This window comes from Fundulus heteroclitus, unplaced genomic scaffold (assembly GCF_011125445.2).
Source record: "Fundulus heteroclitus isolate FHET01 unplaced genomic scaffold, MU-UCD_Fhet_4.1 scaffold_142, whole genome shotgun sequence".
Taxonomy (NCBI): Eukaryota; Metazoa; Chordata; class Actinopteri; order Cyprinodontiformes; family Fundulidae; genus Fundulus; species Fundulus heteroclitus.
Genome location: NW_023396554.1, coordinates 52764 through 71443, shown reverse-complemented (window position 1 = coordinate 71443; position 18680 = coordinate 52764). Strand labels below are relative to the sequence as shown.

The window sequence follows — 18680 nt, the reverse complement described above, 5'->3', positions numbered from 1 at the left end:
GCACCATCAAGGACAGCCGTCTGCATAATCTCCTTCACTTTCCACATCCATAACATCACCTGGTTAACTTTCATATTTGCAGCATCAAGCAAGTTCTTCCTTCGCACTTTTGCCAAACTGGTCCACAGTCCACTCACCTTTCCACTTTACAATTTCAAAACCCTCCATAAACTGCAGCTAATTAAAAAGACAGCAGCTTGCATCATTACATCATCTTCTTAACACCTGTACATTAACTCTACTGTAACATTCAATAAAAATCAATCCTATATACTCTGTGTCCCCACCTCTTGCTCATTGACTGCTGGAGATGGTCAACAGCCCCTCCACGACCTTCTTTGTTACAGAAAAGCACAGGTGGAATAATATTTATGATTTTTTTTTTTTACTTTTTAGATGATAGATCTGATAGATCTGTCTTTACATGGCAAAAGGTTTACAATTTCCCTTTTCTCTACTCCAGTTTGCACACAAATGAGGGCTTTTGGGACGTTCACATGGTTTAAAGACACTTTAGATTAGATTCAACTTTATTGTCATTACATAGGTACAGGTACAAGGCAACGAAATGCAGTTTAGGTCTAACCAGAAGTGCAATAGCAGCAAGTGCAGGATAAACAATGGTTCCATAAGTACAGGACATGGCTATGTACTGAATAAATATAGAGATGAATACTATTATAAATAGAATTTTACTGATAGATTTGTCCTATGAATATAATATATAGGTAACTAGTATTGTGAAATAAATTTACAGCTGGATATGTACCAAATATAATATACAGGTGGATAGTACTATAAATAGACTTTTACAGATATGTACAACAGCATAATATACAGATGATTGTTATTATAACAGTTTACATGTACTGTACAGACGTATGTACAGATGGCTATTACTATAGGCAGAATTGTGAGCATGATATACAGGTAGCTATTACTATAAAATTAAATAAAGTTTGGACAGAAGCTATTTAAATAAAGTGCAGTGGAAGGTAATTGCATATTACAGTTAAAGTACGGTATTGCAAATGTATATGTAAACAATTGGTACTGTGAATAAACAGTCAGCAGTGCAAATCAATATTCAGTTAAAGGTGAGTAGTGCAAGATGCATGTAAACAGTTGTTACAATGGTAACAGTCAGGAGTGCAGGTGAACATTACAGTCTTGTAAATAACAGAATAACAAAATGGAGGTAGGTGTGAGGAGGGGGAGGAGAGTCTATCAGTGATATACTATATATATATAGAGTTCAATAAAGAGACAGCTCTGGGAAAAAAGCTGTTCTTTAGTCTGCTGGTTCTGGTCCGGAGGCACCTGAAACGCCTGCCGGAGGGCAGGAGAGAAAACAGTGGGCTGGGTGGGATGAGTCCTTAAGGATGCTGCGAGCTCGATGTAGGCAGCGTTTCTTCTGGATGTGCTCAATGGTGGGTAGTGGAGTCCCAGTGATGTACTGGGCGGCTTTCACCACCCGCTGCAGTGCCTTGCACTCTGCAACAGTACAGCTCCCATACCACACTGTTGCACAGTTAGTCAGGATGCTTTCTATTGCACAGCGATAGAAGTTCACCAGGATAGTCGAGGATAGCTGATTTTTCCTCAGTGTCCTCAGGAACAAGAGGTGCTGGTGAGCCTTCTTGACCAGGCAGGAGGTGTTGGTTGACCAGGACATGTCCGCTGAGATGTGGGTCCCCAGAAACTTGAAACTGGAGACACACTCAATAGCCATTCCATTGATGTAGATGGTGTTGAATCTTTTCTGAAGTCCACAATGAGCTCCTTCGTTTTGGTGGTGTTGAAGAGCTGGTTAATTTCAGTGCACCATGTGGCCAGGTGCTTGATCTCCTCCCTGTAGGCTGTCTCATCGTGTTTGCTGATGAGACCAATCACCGTAGTGTCGTCCGCAAACTTGATGATGGAGTTGGATGCGTACACAGGCTTGTAGTCGTGGGTGAAGAGGGAGTAGAGAAACAGGCTTAGCACACAGCCCTGTGGTACACCAGTGTTGAGTGTGATGGACGTGGAGCAGTTGGAGCCTGATCGGACATTCTGGGGTCTATTGGTCAGAAAGTCCAAAATCCAGTTGCACATGGAGGTGTTGATGCCCAGGTCTCAAAGTTTGGCTATTAACTTAGCCGGGATGACAGTGTTGAATGCTGAGCTAAAGTCAACAAAAAGCATGCGTGCATAAGTGTTCTTATTGTCCAGATGTGTGAGCACAGAGTGCAGTGCCATGGAAACTGCATCCTCTGTGCTCCTATTGCTGCGGTATGCAAACTGGTGTGAGTCCAATGTGGATGGTACCAAGTCTTTTAGGCGTGCCAGGACCAGCTGCTCAAAGCACTTCATTAAGATTGGTGTGAGTGCTACACACACCAATCGTTAAGGCACTTTGGGGTGGAGTGTTTTGGCACTGGCACAATGGAAGTGCATTTGAAGCATGTTGGTACAGCTGCTTGGGCAAGAGACAGGTTGAAAATGTCTGTAAAAACCCCAGCGAGCTACTCCGCACATGCCCTTAGCACGCGTCCAGGGATGTTATCTGGTCCAGCTGCCTTGTGCGTGCTGATCCTGCTCAGTGCATTGCAGACATCTGTGGAGGAGAGTGTGATTGGCGGGTGGTCGGCTGAGGATTTGAGCTTGGTGGCAGTTTCACTGTTGTCTCGTTCAAAGCGAGCATAAAAGTCATTCAGCTCATTCAGGAAGTTGACATCAGTGGCTGCAGAGGTGGAGTGAGTGGGTTTATAGTCACTGAGGGCCTTAATTCCCTGCCACATGCATTAGGGGTCCGCGTTGGAAAAGTGTCCCTCTATCTTAAGGTTGTAGCAGTACTTGGCCTCTTTGATGCCCCTTTTCAGATTTGTTCTGGCTGAGCTATAGGCTTGTGCATCTCCTGATCTGAAGGCAGTGTTGCGTGTCTTCAATAGAAGTCACACTTTCCCGTTCATCCATGGCTTCTGATTTGGGTATGTGGTGATCTGCTTATGGGTTGTAACATTGTCAATAGTGGTATTAATATAATCCAGTACAGAGGAGGCGTAACAGTCAATGTCTGTGTGAGAGCCACTGGTGGCTTGAGAAGCAAACATCCTCCAGTCTGTGTGTAGAAACCTTTCCTGAAGTGATGAATCTGCTTCTGCAGGCCACACCTTGATGGTCTTCACTGATGGCTTCACACAACTGATGAGAGGTGCATATTTGGGGGTGAGGAACAAAGAAAGGTGATCTGACTGACTCTGACTCCAGGATCCTGCTGAGGGTGTAGAGCTGATCCAGTGTTCCATGGCCAGGACGAAAAGCACACTGCTCTTCCTGAATCCAAGCTTCGACTATCCGATGGACTCTCCTTTCCAGAACCCCAGAATAGACCTTACCAGGGAGGCTTAAGAGTGTGATTCCTCAAGCTTGGTATTTATTGTAACTAACAAGGTTCTCAGGGGCCAGTTGCTTTCTGAATCTGTAAACATTCCTCTGCCTTTTAGATTAAATATGGTAAAATGTAGTTACGGTTTGAAGAGTCATTTTATTACTACAGAAGTCTACAATGCAAACACCACGTTATCAGATAAAAGAACCAGGGGAGGCCAAGAACAGGTCGAAAATTCCAACAGATGGTCCCGAATCCCGGTCTGAGTGGTGTTTGTTTTGAATTTTTGAGTGAGATGGCATCACAGCGACTGCGCAGCAACAAAATATGGTCAGATTTCCTCTTTTTATTAAATCTCTTGAAGCTGTGATGTCAGATCCTGTGTGAGCAGAATTTTTTCTAACTTTTAAGGGCAGAGGAATGTTTCAGGATAATTGTTTGCAAATGTGTCGGTGAAATGTAATTTGCGTGCTGTTACAAGGGTGATAAATCCAAGGGACCTTGGCCAGGTCTCTGAGAAATACTATAACCTTGAGAATGTTCCTCTGTGTTTAACATTAAAGCTGTCATTCTGACAAACAGGACCGCCGTCGACTTGGGGTTAAAGTTTGAACATCCTTAATCGAAGCCAAGTTTTTCTGTAAAGATAACAGGAAGAACTTGGTCTTGATGGGAAGGCCCCGAGTCATGGGTGGATATTGGGTTTAAATGGTTCCCTAAGGGTCTCTTAAAGACACTTTCAAATAGACTTATCCATGTATGCTTGATGAAAGTACAAGTAAATAACGCTGTAAGAAACTGGCCAGTGTAAAACAGTAGGCTGAAAACGTAGAGGAAAAATAGGCGGAAGTGGAAATTAAAGAGAGCGCTCTGTGGAGGGACTGTGTCAGAGAAAGACCAGTAATCTCCTAAAACCCTTTAGAATCTACAGTGTAAATCGATGTAAAAGTGTTAAAAAGGAATGTGTGTCTGTGTGTCTGCGAGATAAATAAATAAATCCTTATGGAGCCGAAACGAAATGAATAATGGAGACAGTCGGGATCGGTTAAACCCCCCCTTGCTCCCTTCTCAAATAAGCTGTAAAAAACTATGTATTTCGGCAGTCGAAACATTTAAAACATCAAAATCCCATAGATCTGTGTAAACATGGTGTGAAAGCGCAGGCTTGCGTGTGTTTGTGTCTAAATGTCTTGTTTGCATGTTATTAACTCTCTTTTTTGTCTGTGTGACGTAATTCAGTCTAAATTATAAATATCATGGTTTCAAAAAATTTTATTGACATTCTGCAGGTCTAAACATAATTTTTTTGAGAAACCTCAAGTAACCACAGCCTATTAGACAAAAAGTTTGAAAGAGGAAAAAGAGAGACAATTTAAAAACATTGATGTTTGTTGTTTCACATTACATGTCTAGCCCAAAATAAAGTGATACACGGAGAAATTAACGTGGTTTGTACGGAGGATATTTCAAGTTTGCTAGAAATAATTAATTAGAAGTGTTAATAAGCTTTACATAACGGACCGTTTGGGTTATTGTACTACAGAATTAAGCTGCTGAAGCATGGGTGTTTTACACTAAAATTGTTCAGAGGTTGGTTTTGAAAATGAATTCATGATAGTATGGCGAAGCAGTAAAGCCTTCTTATTATATGTGATTTCCATGTGGGATCTTAATGTATCATGACTCCTAAGAAATTTTGTTTCCTTTACTCTTTTAATTTCCAATCCGTCTGGATTTGGTGATACATTGTTTTTCTCTCTGTCGTGAAATAATAGGAAATTTGTCTTATTAAGATTGGGTGACAATCTGTTTATATCAAACCAACACTTTACTTTTTTCCAACTCAGAGTTTAGTGCCTGCATTACTGTCACGATTCGGTTCTGGTAGATGTTGTTATTTTGGTTATGTTGGCTTTCCTGCCTTAGGGTTTATTTCTGTTTCTTGTTTTGTATTGTGTTGGATTCATGTTTAGCCTGTTTATTGTTTTAGTTATCTGGTTTCCTTTATTAGTTTTTATTATAGCTTGTGTTCTGTTCAGTCTTAGCTTTGTTTTCTATCTTGGGTTTGGTCTTTATGGTTATTTTGGCTCTGTAGTTGTCCATCTTAGTTTCTGTCCCATCAGCCTCAGTCACTACTCTGTCACTTCCCTTCCCCTGATTAGCTCCACCCATTGCAGTAATTAGTTTCACTCCATTCACCTGATTACTCCCTTACTTATACCTGCCTCGGCCCCCTGCAATCTGCCACATCATTGTTTGTTTTTGCCATGTCCATGGGTGAGTTTTGCCAGCATTCCCTGTACTGTGTTTTCCTGCCTTATCTGATTGCCTGCTTTTTTGCCTTGGACTGTTTTTTTACCACAAGTTTTGTTTTTGTCCTGCCCTTCATTTTTGCCTGCCTGTCTTGGTTTCTGCTCACATCTGTTTTTGAAAAACAATCCTTCTTAAAACGTACCTCTGCTTGTCTGGTTGAATACTGGGTCCATCTGTCTCTGGTTCATGACAATTACTTTGTGTATAAAATACTGTAGTGCCAAGCGAATAATATGCTGCAGAGTAATTAAGATACATTTGCAAGATCATTGATATACAAAATAAACCTGGTTTTTCAGTTAATACATGTTTAATTTCAGGTGGATCAGCTCTGCCTTAGATCAAAAGCTATAAATTTGCCTTGGATGCAGGAATGAGCTGTGTTGCAATTCATATTCAATAACTAATAAAAGAAGTCTTAGTAAAAATAATAAATAAATATAACATAATAACTGAATTGAAGATCAATTGCTTTTGTTATGCCATAATATGCCATGATGAATAATTGATCTCGGATTGGATTCTGAACAGTGGAAGAGTTTAACAAAGCAATTCCACTCTGGCCGCAATATGAGACACTCAAGGCTTGAACGGCCCCTTATAGGGTAGTTCACGCGTGACGTCAGCGCTACATCCGGGTCCCGCGGGTAGGCAAAAACAGTACTGTTCTCGTCTACTACATGACAAAATGGGTGATTTAGAGTGTACTTTTAGTTAGTTTATTTTTGGAATCTAAACAATGCCTACGACTTGTTGTGCTCCCGGTTGCACAGAGAGGCATTCCAAATCGTTGGATGAACGTTTCTGTCGTTTACCGAAGGAGGAAGTACGAAGAAAGAAATGGATATTTTCAATGAAAAGAGCGCAGGCAGACACTCCCAGTGGACTGTGGGAGCCATCATACTACAACAGAATTTGCAGTCTACACTTCATCTCCGATAAATACAACTTAATTCTGCTCTAGTCATTGTTCTACTTAAATAGCGGCGGAGGGGAGGTGGCGATCGCTACACGTGCCGGAGAAGCGGTAGCAGCAGCAGCAGAAGCCAGCGTAAACACTACACGGGCCGGAGAAGCCGCTGCTGCTACTAGCGGCTACAGCAGCTAGCAGCAGCAGCCGTTCACGGGCGCTAGTACTTCTGTGTTTACGCTGCAATGTCGCCGACACCGCCACCCATTTTAACAAGACAAAAACACCTGAATAATCCGTAGTGAAAAATGTTTTTTTTAACCTACCGGGCGGGTCTTTCTCTCTGCTGAGACGCGGCCTGTGTCCGACGCCGCTTTGTGCTGTTGCACAAACCTGTCTGAACGTCCATCCATCCATTTTCTGACCGCTTAATCCCTCATGGCGTCGTGGGGGTTGCTGGAGCCTTTTTCCCGATATTCAATTCAATTCAATTCAATTAAATTTTATTTATATAGCGCCAAATCATGAAACATGTCATCTCAAGGCACTTTACAAAGTCAAGTTCAATCATATTATACAGATTGGGTCAGATTATACAGATTGGTCAAAAATGTCCTATATAAGGAAACCAGTTGATTGCATCAAAGTCCCGACAAGCAGCAGTCACTCCTGGGGAACCGTAGAGCCACAGGGAGAGTCGTCTGCATTGTACATGGCTTTGCTGCAATCCCTCATACTGAGCAAGCATGAAGCGACAGTGGGAAGAAAAACCACCCATTAACGGGAAGGAAAAACCTCCGGCAGAACCGGGCTCAGTATGAACGGTCATCTGCCTCGACCGACTGGGGTTACAGAAGACAGAACAGAGACACAACAAGACAGACAAACAAGCACAGAAGCACACATTGATCTAGTAATCTGTTCTACATTAGATGGTAGTAGCGGGTGAGCCGTCTTCTCTGGATGATGTCACAGTTAACAGAACGCCAGACCAGGTGTACCTACTATGAAGAAAAAGAGAGAGAGCAAAAAGTTAAAAGCTGAAATGACGACAGTCATTTCAATGTAATACAATGCAAAACTGGAGAACAGTAGACTGAAGAACAGTAGAAATCAGTAGAGTGAGAAAATTAGACCCTGATGTCCTCCAGCAGCCTAGGCCTATCACAGCACAACTATAGAGATAGCTCAGGGTATGAGCCACTCTAACTATAAGCTTTGTCAAAAAGGAAAGTTTTAACATTAGTCTTAAAAATAGATAGGGTGTCTGCCTCACGGACCAAAACTGGGAGTTGGTTCCACAGGAGAGGAGCCTGATAGCTAAAGGATCTGCCTCCCATTCTACTTTTAGAGACTCTAGGAACCAGCAGCAGACCTGCAGTCTGAGAGCGAAGTGCTCTGTTAGGAACATACAGGGTAATCAGAGCTCTGATATATGGTGGAGCTTGATTATTAAGGGCTTTATACGTTAGAAGGAGAATTTTAAATTCTATTCTTGATTTAACAGGAAGCCAATGAAGGGAAGCTAAAATTGGAGAAATATGATCCCTCTTGTTGATTTTCATCAGAACTCTTGCCGCAGCATTTTGAATCAGCTGAAGACTTCGAACTGCATTTTGTGGACTTCCTGATAGTAAAGAATTACAATAGTCCAGCCTTGAAGTAACAAATGCATGGACTAGTTTTTCAGCATCACTCCTGGACAGAATGTTTCTAATTTTGGCGATATTCCGGAGGTGAAAAAAGGAAACTCTGGAAACCTGTTTAATATGGGATTTAAATGACATGTCTTGGTCGAAAACAACACCAAGATTTTTAACTTTATTACCAGAGGCCAAGTTAATGCCATCCAGATTAAGGGATTGATTAAGAACTTTATTTTTTGAAGACTCTGGCCCAAAGATTACAACTTCTGTCTTGTCAGAATTTAAATGCAGGAAATTTAAAGTCATCCAGCTTTTGATGTCATCAAGACATGACTGCAGTCGAAGTAACTGATTGGATTCATCAGGATTTATGGATAAATATAGCTGAGTGTCATCAGCATAACAGTGGAAATTAATCCCATGCTGTCTGATAATTTTGCCAATCGGAAGCATATATATAGTAAATAGAATTGGTCCAAGGACCCTGTGGTACTCCACAATTGACCCTAGAGTTTGAGGAAGATTTATTATTAACATGAACAAACTGGAATCTGTCCGACAGATAAGATTTAAACCAGCCTAATGCTTTTCCCTTAATCCCTACAGTATGCTCAAGTCTTTGTAGGAGAATATTGTGATCAACTGTATCAAATGCAGCACTGAGATCTAACAGGACAAGTATAGACACAAGTCCATTATCTGAGGCCATGAGAATATCATTAGTGACCTTCACCAGAGCTGTTTCAGTGCTATGATGAGCTCTGAAGCCTGACTGAAACTCCTCAAGTGGGTCATTACTTTGTAAATGTTCACATAGTTGATTAGCAACTACTTTCTCAAGAATTTTAGATAAGAAAAGAAGATTAGATATAGGTCTGTAATTTACTAACTCATCTTGATCAATAGATGGTTTCTTAAGTAAAGGTTTAATAACAGCTACTTTAAAAGCCTGTGGTACATATCCATTTACCAAGGATACATTAATCATGTCTAAAATAGGACCACTGATCAGAGGGAATACCTCCTTAAACAACTTGGTTGGGATTGGGTCTAACATACAGGTAGAAGGTTTAGATGAAGCTAAAATTTTAGATAGCTCAGAAAGCTCTACTGCTTTTAAACAGTTCAGACACTGCGCAGGTTCTAAGGATTCCTCCAATGCTGCCTCACTTACTGAGGATGAGGTAATCATGTTTGGGAGGATGCCAATTATTTTATTTTTAATGGAATCAATTTTATTTATGAAGAATCCCATAAAATCATTACTGCTAAGAGCTAAGGGAATGGATGGATCAACAGAGCTGTGGCTCTGAGTAAGTTTGGCAACTGTACTGAAGAGAAATCTAGGATTATTCTTATTCTCCTCAATTAATGATGAAAAATATGCTGCTCTAACTCTGCGAAGAGTCTTGTTATACAACAATAGACTGTTCTCCCAGATTAGGTAGGATTCCTCTTGGTGTGTAGAGCGCCATTTTCTCTCCAATTTCCTAACATTGTGCTTCAAGGAACGCAGCTCTGAATTAAACCAAGGAGCCAGCTTCCTGTGAATAATCACCTTCTTTTTCAAGGGAGCTACATTGTCTAATGCAGAACGCAATGACGAAGTCATACCGTTTACAAAGACATCTATTTGTGAATTGGAAGAAACAACATTGCTGCTATCTGCAGGGCATTTCTGCAATACGGAGGATATTAAAAAGGGGACAGACTCTTTAAGTTTTGATACAGCATTATCCGATAAAGATCTACTATAATGGAACCCTCTTTTGGGGGTGGAGAACTCAGTTAGATTAAACTCAAATGTTATTAAAAAATGATCAGATAGGACAGGGTTGTGAGGAAATACTGTTAATTCTTCACAATCAATGCCATATGTCAGAACAAGGTCTAAAGTATGGAGCCGAGAGTGCGTCGGTTCATGCACATTTTGAGCAAAACCAATTGAATCTAGGATAGTTTTAAAGGCTACACTAAGGTTATCACATTCTGTGTCAACATGGATGTTAAAATCACCCACTATAATAGCCTTATCAGTATTTAACACCAAATCAGATAAGAAATCTGACAATATACAATATATAATATCCGATATGAAATAATTGTAGCCGTCCAGTGGTTTCAGGGGCTTTCGTGCTCTCTCGTCTGTTCTAGCCTGCGTGTTTATAAGGCAGCTGTATATGTCACGGTACGGAACCCTTGGCCAGCATTTCACAGACTCGCTCCGTCCCTTCAGGCTTTTGCTGTGTGGATCTGGCAATCTGACACCATCAATCATCAACTTACTCTTAAAACGATCTTGTAATACATTATCTAAAGAAGAAAAATACGTGGAGAACTCGTCAGTTTCTCTGTTTGCGTCCGCCATTGTGTTCGCCTTTTGCCTACCAGTCCGGCGCGCATGCGCGAAAAACCCGCATTAAAACAATAACAATGAACTACCCTATTCCCAGCAGGAGGTCAGCTGTGACCCCTGCTTGCTATAAAACCTGTCTTCCACAGACACAGAGCTCTCTTCGTCTTCTGCGACTCTCTTCTCCTGACTCCAAGCCGCTGAGACACACACACTCCTCCACCCTTGGATGACCAGCACTCAAGGAAAGGGGGGGGGGGGGAGGTGGTGTCTCCTTCCTCAGGAGCCATGTGACTGAAGGCCCCCAGGAGCCATCCATAGGGCCTGGAGCAGGCCACGAGCTGAGTGAGAATGAGTCTTTCTGAAACTCAGTTCCTCCCTGGCATAGGGAGAAACTGCCAGGCAATTCAAAGATAAGTCTCTCACTTCTGCTTAAAACAGATGCCGAAGTGAAGGAATCCGTCTATGCCAGCTTTGTTTTGCTTTCTCAGCGCAACACAGATGGAGCTGGTTCCAGGCAACGCAGAGGTGAAAAGCCGGCACAGAAGCCACCTCCCATGCCGAGGAAAACCCCTGCTCAAATCAGACTGCGTCCTCCTTTAACGCCCCTTCCGTGAATGGCCAAACTGAACAGAACTGACACGAGAAAATGACAGGTTTAGGCAGCGGGCTGAGGGTGAAGTAAAAGGTTTATCGGGAAATGTTTGTAAACCGTGGTGTTGAGAAAAAAAGGGCTAACCGGTAGCTCGTGCTAGCCAAACATGCTATTAGCCTTGCTAACATCCGGTTTCGGACCTTTCAAAAGGAGTCTGTTTTAAAGCATAAAGCGTAGCTGTTCTGCTCCGCCATCCTCCGATGGTGTTATCTGCCTTATCCCCGCATCAATATGGTATATTAATACCATATTCAAGGCAATTTTGCCAACTTTATGTTGTAACCTCTTAGCCACCAAGTTGCTGCAGCGACCCCATGCGCCCGGAGGGAGAATCGCATTAACAAACTCTGTTGTAAGGGTTTAAATGATTTTACAAGACAAAGCGGTCCTCAGAATATTATTTCAACAAATAATGTTTTGCTTAACTTGGGCTTTGCATTGTGAATGGATTGAAATACATGGCAAATGTTTTAACTCCATTCCATGTTTTTGTTAATCAGATCTGCAGTGAAACAGGATTCACTGAAGTATTCTGATTATGACCAACAACTTTAGTTTTTTTTGTTTGTTTTTGCTTGTAAATAGTTCCTTAGCTTAGCTTCTTTTTATCTTAATTTTGCTTAGTAGTTTAGTTAAGTTTCACTAGCCTAGTAGAGAGGATTTATTAATCGAAAAATTGGGCTAATTCAGGTAAACAGCATTACATAGTGATGTTCTCTGGATGTTCATTTTATTTCTGTTATTAAATTCTTGGACTTGAAAAGAAGTTGTCACTCCTTTTATTCTATGTGTGCAGGTTTTGCTGTTAAAAAGATCGCTAGTGCTCGAATTCATCTCTTTCAACCATTGTCTTGATATCAGCTTAAGAGCTGATCATCACCAGACAATACTTAACAGAGAGTTAATTATGAAACATTAAATAACTTTAAACAGTGTATAATTGCACAACACTTTTCTAAGGACAGTTAAAGGATATATAAGGGGCCATGTTAAGCACATCATGGAAAGTGTTGGTGAGCTGAGGAAAACCTTGAACAATTTCCAGACAGGATAGCCAGGGAAACAGACAAAAACAAATGTTAAGACTAATATAACTCAAGGTAAACATCTAAATGTGTTCTTGTGTCAGTATGTTTTGACGTTCGACAGGAACCGCAAGACAAAGATGGTGTCAGCAGGACGGGGTGAGAGTTAACTCCTAATAATTATTGAAGGACAATTATTGAAGTGTCTGCGATCAGATCAACTAAATATAGCTTTATCATATAATAAGTGCACACTTGGATTGTAAATACACAAAAGGGCTTGGTGCTTAGAGGTTATTCTATTTTTTTAGCTCCATTATTGTTCTTGGAGTTTGTTTTAAACAGTGTTCTCAATGCTGAATTGCTGGGGGAAAACTAGTATCATTGCCAAAAACATTAGAAACGCATAAAGTTAAAGAGAAAATCATTAATTGTGTTGATGAATATTATGTTGGAAAGTGTTAATCAGTTCACTTTAAAGTTTTAATTAGGAACGTTGTAAGGGCACACTTGGTGAAAGGGACCAGAATGACATCATAAGTCTGAAAGTAGTTATTAATCTATGTATAAATTAGACACACATGATTGTGCTCCTTGGAGGACATTTTCCTTTGTTTATTTTCTTGTTTTTTGGTTATTTCTTTGTTAAATTTTTATTTGCTTTAATTGTTTGGCATCTCTAGTAATAAAAAGTGACTTTATTCAAGGTAGTTATGCAAATAATTTGAAAGAAGATGTTTTAAAGCAAAATTACTAAACAGAAAAGGAAATAAGAGATGCTGTTTTCACATAACATTCACAAGGATCAGCCAGAAATTACAAAACATCACGTTTAATGGACTATGCCTTATTTTAATACTTGTTTTTCTCTGAGTTACTGCTTTCTGATGAAAATGCCACCTTTGGATGGCTCCAATGGAAGACTGTGAGTAAGAAAGTGAGCTCTTTCAGGCCGTGTGGTAAGAAGTCATGATCTAAAATGGACATACATGGATAAATAAATATGACTAAATTATGCTAAGTTTTAACCAACTTATGCCTGGTAATATTGTGGTCTTCCAGTGGAGAAATGTGGTTGCTTTATAATTTTTGTTTGTTTACCTTTCTACCTACCGCTACTAAGACTTTTGTCCTTCTCTTCTGCTTGTTTTCTTTGCAAAGAAACCTGGTCAAAAACAATTGGAATATGCTAACAGAGAGATTTTAGTCTCTTTTTAGACATTCTCAGATGATGAGGGAATACCGAACTGTGAATGGATGATGTGAAAAGGCTGATCCTGGTGACAGAGAAAAAAAGGTGATGTCATTACTTTTGCCTAATCCAGTTTTGGACAAATATAGAGAGTGTTTGCAGAGGCTGCGTAAAGGTTTAATGTGGAAATGTGATGCTACAAGTGTCAGGACTCTTGTCCATCGCGGGTTAAACTTGATCAAAGTAAAAAGTAAATATCCCCTACCACTTCTTTCCTCTGCGTTCGAACCGGTTGAGTCTGCCACTGTTTTCACCAAACTAGACTTACGCAATGCTTAACACATAGTTCAGATCCGCCGGGGGATGAGTGGAAGACGGGATTCAAGACGCCGTTAGGCCATTTTGAATACCTGGCAACGCCCCAGCTGTCTTCCAGGCCCTGGTTAATGACGTCCTATTAGACTATTTGAACCTCTTTGTCTTTATACACCTGGACGACATCCTGATTTACTTCCGAAACCTATCTGAACACCAACACCATGTACGACTGGTTCTCCAAAGGCTCCTGGAGAATCGCTTTTTCATAAAAACGGAGAAATGCGAATTCCACAAGCCCTCTGTGACCTTCCTCAGCCTCATCCTGGAGGGGGGACGGGTTTGATCTAACCAAGAAAAGACCAAGGCTGTCCTCGACTGGACAGTGCCGGAGACGCGAAAGCAACTCCAACACTTCTTGGGCTTCGCCAACTTTTACCGTCGCTTCATCAGAGGATACAGTCAGATCGCCGCACCCCTACATGCTGTCACATCACTGATGAAACCCTTTGTCTGGAACCCCGACGCCATCTCTGCATTTAACAAACTAAAAAAGATTCTCTCAAGCACCAGTCCTCATTTACCCAGATCCAGTCAAACAATTTACCATAGAGATCGACACCTCAGACACTGGGGTGGGTGCGGTTCTTTCCCAGCACTCAACCAGCGATCAGAAGCTCCATCCCTGCGCCTTCTTCTCCCGACGACTGAATGAAACTATGATGTCAGGGACAGAGAACTGCTGGCCATTAAACTCGCCTTGGAGGAGTGGCGTCACTGGCTCGAAGGGTCCGAGCAGCCCGTGGTGATTTGGACGGACCACAAGAACCTCGCCTACCTTCAAACAGCTAAACGTCTCAACCCCAGGCAAGCCTGCTGGTCCCTGTTTGTCTCACGCTTCAACTTATCCATTTCCTATCGCCCTGACTCCAAGAACCAAAAACCGGATGCTCTGTCTCGTCTGTTCACTCCCCAGGATTCAGATAAGGAACCCGCTCTGATCTTGCTCCCTACCTGCACCTTCGGTGTCCTCCACTGGGAGATAGAGGACCTAATCACCCAAGCCCAGCGCTTTGATCCCAACCCTGGTAATGGTCCCTCAGCCCAAACCTTTGTTCCTCTATCCATTCGCTTCAGTGTAGTTCAATGGGCCCATTCAGTTAAGTTCTCCGCCCATCCTGGTATCAACCAGACACTCACCTTCCTCTCCCGACTCTTCTGGTGGCCATCAATGCCCAAGGATGTCTGGGAGTATGTCCTCTCCTGCCCTGTCTGTGCCCAAAACAAGACCTCCAATAGACTTCTACAGCCGTTACCCGTTCATGAACGCCCTTGGTCCCATATGGCTCTGGATTTCGTCACCGGCCTCCCATCGTCTCAGGGCATGACGACCATCCTCACGGTCATGGATTGGTTCTCCAAAGCCTGTCATCTAATTGCCCTCCGTAAACTCCCCTCTGCCCTCCAGACGGCCCAGCTCCTGGTGAAGCATGTTTTTCGCCTGCACGGCATCCCACAGGACATTCTGTCTGACTGTGTACGAAATTCATCTCTTGGGTGTGGAAGGAGTTTGCCTCGGCCCTTGGGGCCAGGTATACTCTTTTCTCCGGGTACCACTTGCACACCAACGGTCAGACAGAACGGCTGAACCAGGAGCTGGAGTCCTCCCTCCGCTTTCATCTGCTCTACCGCTAGCAAACAAAACGTATTAACATGAAAGCAAAGCATTTCCTTAAATGTCCAGCAGATGGCAGCAGTGTGCCATGCAAAATAAAACACCTACTCTTTACAGGACACACAGCGTTGTGATGAAATGTCTTTTATGGAGGGAAGAGGAGCCCTGATGATCCATTCTGCTGTCCTCACCACTCTCCTCACGTTCGGAGGCACTGCAGCCTTCACACCACACAGAGAGACAGCTGGTCAGAATGCTCTCTATGGTGCTTCTGTAGAAGGTCGTGAGGATGGGCAGGGGCAGGCGGGCTCTCCTCATCCTCCGCAGAAAGTACAGTCGCTTCTGTGCCCTCTTCACCAGTGACATTGTGTTCACAGTCCAGGTGAGGTTGTCCGTGATGTGCACCCCCAGGAACTTGGTGCTGCTGACCCCTTCCACAGCTAAGTTGTTGATGAGCAGTGGAGCGTGGCGAGGCCGGTTCTTCCTGAAGTCGACGATGATCTCCTTCGTCTTCTCCATGTTCAGGATCAGGCTGTTGTCTCTGCACAAACCCACCAGTTGCTCCACCTTCTCTTTGTAGTCCTGGTCATTGTCGTCCCTGATCAGGCCCACCACCGTTGTGTCGTCTGCAAACTTCACGATGTGATTGGTGGTGAACCTGGGGACGCAGTCATGAGTCATCAGAGTGAACAGCAGGGGGCTCAGGACGCAGCCCTGAGGGGAGCCCGTGCTGAGGGTGATGACATCAGAGGTGTTCTGTCCGACCCGGACCGACTGAGGTCTGTTGGTGAGAAAGTCTAGCAGCCAGTTGCGAAGGGGTGTGCTGAAGCCCAGATGTTCCAGTTTTCCCACCAGATGCTGTGGGATGATGGTGTTGAACACTGAACTGAAGTCCAGGACAGCATCCGCACGTGCGTGTTCTTCCCCTCCAGGTGTGCTAGGCTCAGGTGAAGAGCAGAGGAGATGGCGTCCTCAGTGGAGCGGTTCCGCCGGTAGGCAAACTGGAACGGGTCGAATGTTGAGGGGAGACTGGAGACGATGTGTTCCTTTACCAGCCTTTCAAAGCACTTCATCATGATGGGAGTCAGTGCAACAGGCCGATAGTCGTTGAAACAGGTGACTTGAGGTTTCTTTGGCACCGGAATGATGGAGGCAGACTTGAAGCATGCTGGCACTGTGGCTTGGTCCAGCGAGGTGTTAAAAATGTCTGTGAGGACACCAGCCAGCTGACCTGCACACTCGACAATTTCGACCATTTCTCCTTTTAACGCTTCAGGATTACTTTAGCAATTTTTTCCCGACTAGGCAAAGATAAGTGTTTATCCGTTCTTCATTTAAAGGTGTACCCAGCGCAACGCTGCGCCTCTTAAGTTTTGTGCCTTCTTTCATAAGTTTCCCTGTGTATGAGTTAGCTTGCTTTTAAGTTTCTTTAGGAGAAACTATGGAGGCCCTTTAAACCAAAAACCCTATCCTGCTAGCTCCTTTTCAGAATCATTTAGGATGACTCTAGGCCTTTAAACCTTAAGCCGGCTTGACGCGCATGTTTTTCGAAAAGAGTTCATTTTCATTTCTGCGCCATAAGGGGCTCTAAAACCCACTTTTCTAGACTACACAAACTTTTAGCTGTGGGACAAAACTAGGATTAACCTTGTATATCCACATGGAGGTCACACGGTACTCGTCGACACCTTTGCAACCAGTTTATCTAAACCATTTCCCTGCCTCTAGTAATGCAAAAAGTTGGTCCTTCCAGGAAGCAAAAAAACACTGGAGATAATTAAAAGGGAACTTCCTTACCTTATGAGTGGCCGCAACTTGTGTGTTTTTCTCCCGGAATGGCGTCCTGGCTGGAAAACGGAAACGGAAGGTGGTACGTCGCCTTTTGTGTCCGAGGCGGAAACACCATTTTGTTATAAACTACCACACCCGGTCGGCGGTGAAACACTCTCGGTGGACCCAGCTCGTTTTACCCTTCAGGCGACCCCCACTTAAATATTACTTTGGATGCAAGACGCTTGAAACAGAAAAGTATACTTCAGTTTATTTAATCTACTAAAGACAGAGAAAGGGTTACAGGCACATCAGCACTGCTGGGCTCTTGATCGACAAGAAGCCCAGACTGTCCTTCTCACAAACATTATATAGGAATCTAGGTACACACCCATACACTTCATAACTGTGTCATCCGTGGAAAAACTGTGTCACCTGCGGGGTCTTATTTGATAGATTTGTGCCATATCCTTGTGTTCGGTGCTATCTAAGTGTGGCATGAAGTTCGGGGTTAAGCGGTTCGTTCCACTGACCCAGTTGATATCTTAACATTAAAATATAGTTACAGTTTGAAGAGTCATTTTATCACTACAGAAGTCTACAATGCAAACACCACATTATCAGATAAAAGAAACAGGGAAGGCCGAGAACAGGTCGAAAGTTACAACACTATCAAGGAACTTTGAAATGAAGTTGCAATAGAGTGTAACTTGAAACAAGCCTAGTCTAAGGGATTTTTTGTTACCTGAGCTGGTTAGTATACTTAATGGACTACTGGATGTCGTCATGGTGCTGGAAGTTGAAGGTGTGCCCTGGGTAGCTGTTGCTGCAGCAGCTAAAGCTGCCAGATTCTGCATGGTATTCAGACCTGAAAGACATCTGAACAGTCATTTTCAAGACCCCTCTAATTCCTTTAAATGCACTTGTTTTTACAATCCTAAAAAGGTAAAAAATAAATAAAATGGACTTTTATTCTGAAGCTGAAGACGTTTCACTTCCCATCCAGTAAGCTTTCTCAACTCAAAATGTCTGGAGTAGTGTGGAATTCCAAGCTTTATAGATCTGCTGACGAGGCCTTGTTAGAGCTTGGATTCGCATGTAGATTAACCTAGAACTGATCGCCCCTTTCAGTGGAGGGTTGTTAGGCTCATCGTTTGTCTGGGTCACAGGAGAAATGTTGTGGTGTTAATTGGGGTGAAACTTGGCAGAAATCAAACCTATCGCTGTGTTGTAAGTTTTTTATAGTTGAAACCTGAGCATCCCTCCTCTGTTTAAAGTTCATTTTACTTGCTTTATGTAAATGGCTTCCTTCACCCCTTCCTCAAACCATCTGTCTTCTCTGTCCAAAATGTTAACATTTTGGTCCTCAAAAGAGTGTCCCTTGTCCTTGAGGTGCAGGTAGATGGCTGAGTCTTGTCCTGAGGAGGTAGCTCTCCTGTGTTGAGCCAGGCATCTG

At 42.8% G+C, this 18680-nt stretch overlaps 1 protein-coding gene across 2 annotated transcripts in view; it reads right to left on the bottom strand.

Moving 5' to 3' along the window:
• The window catches only part of LOC105924067 (CUGBP Elav-like family member 1), a gene marked incomplete at its 5' end in the record, with an annotated part of 79657 nt that overhangs the window by 16686 nt on the left and 44291 nt on the right, over positions 1 to 18680 (bottom strand). Inside the window, 2 exon segments of one of the 2 annotated variants that reach the window (XM_036129151.1) lie at positions 17252 to 17301; positions 17970 to 18092. In XM_036129151.1, the coding sequence (XP_035985044.1) occupies positions 17252 to 17301; positions 17970 to 18092 (173 nt within the window). 2 annotated transcript variants of the gene reach the window in all.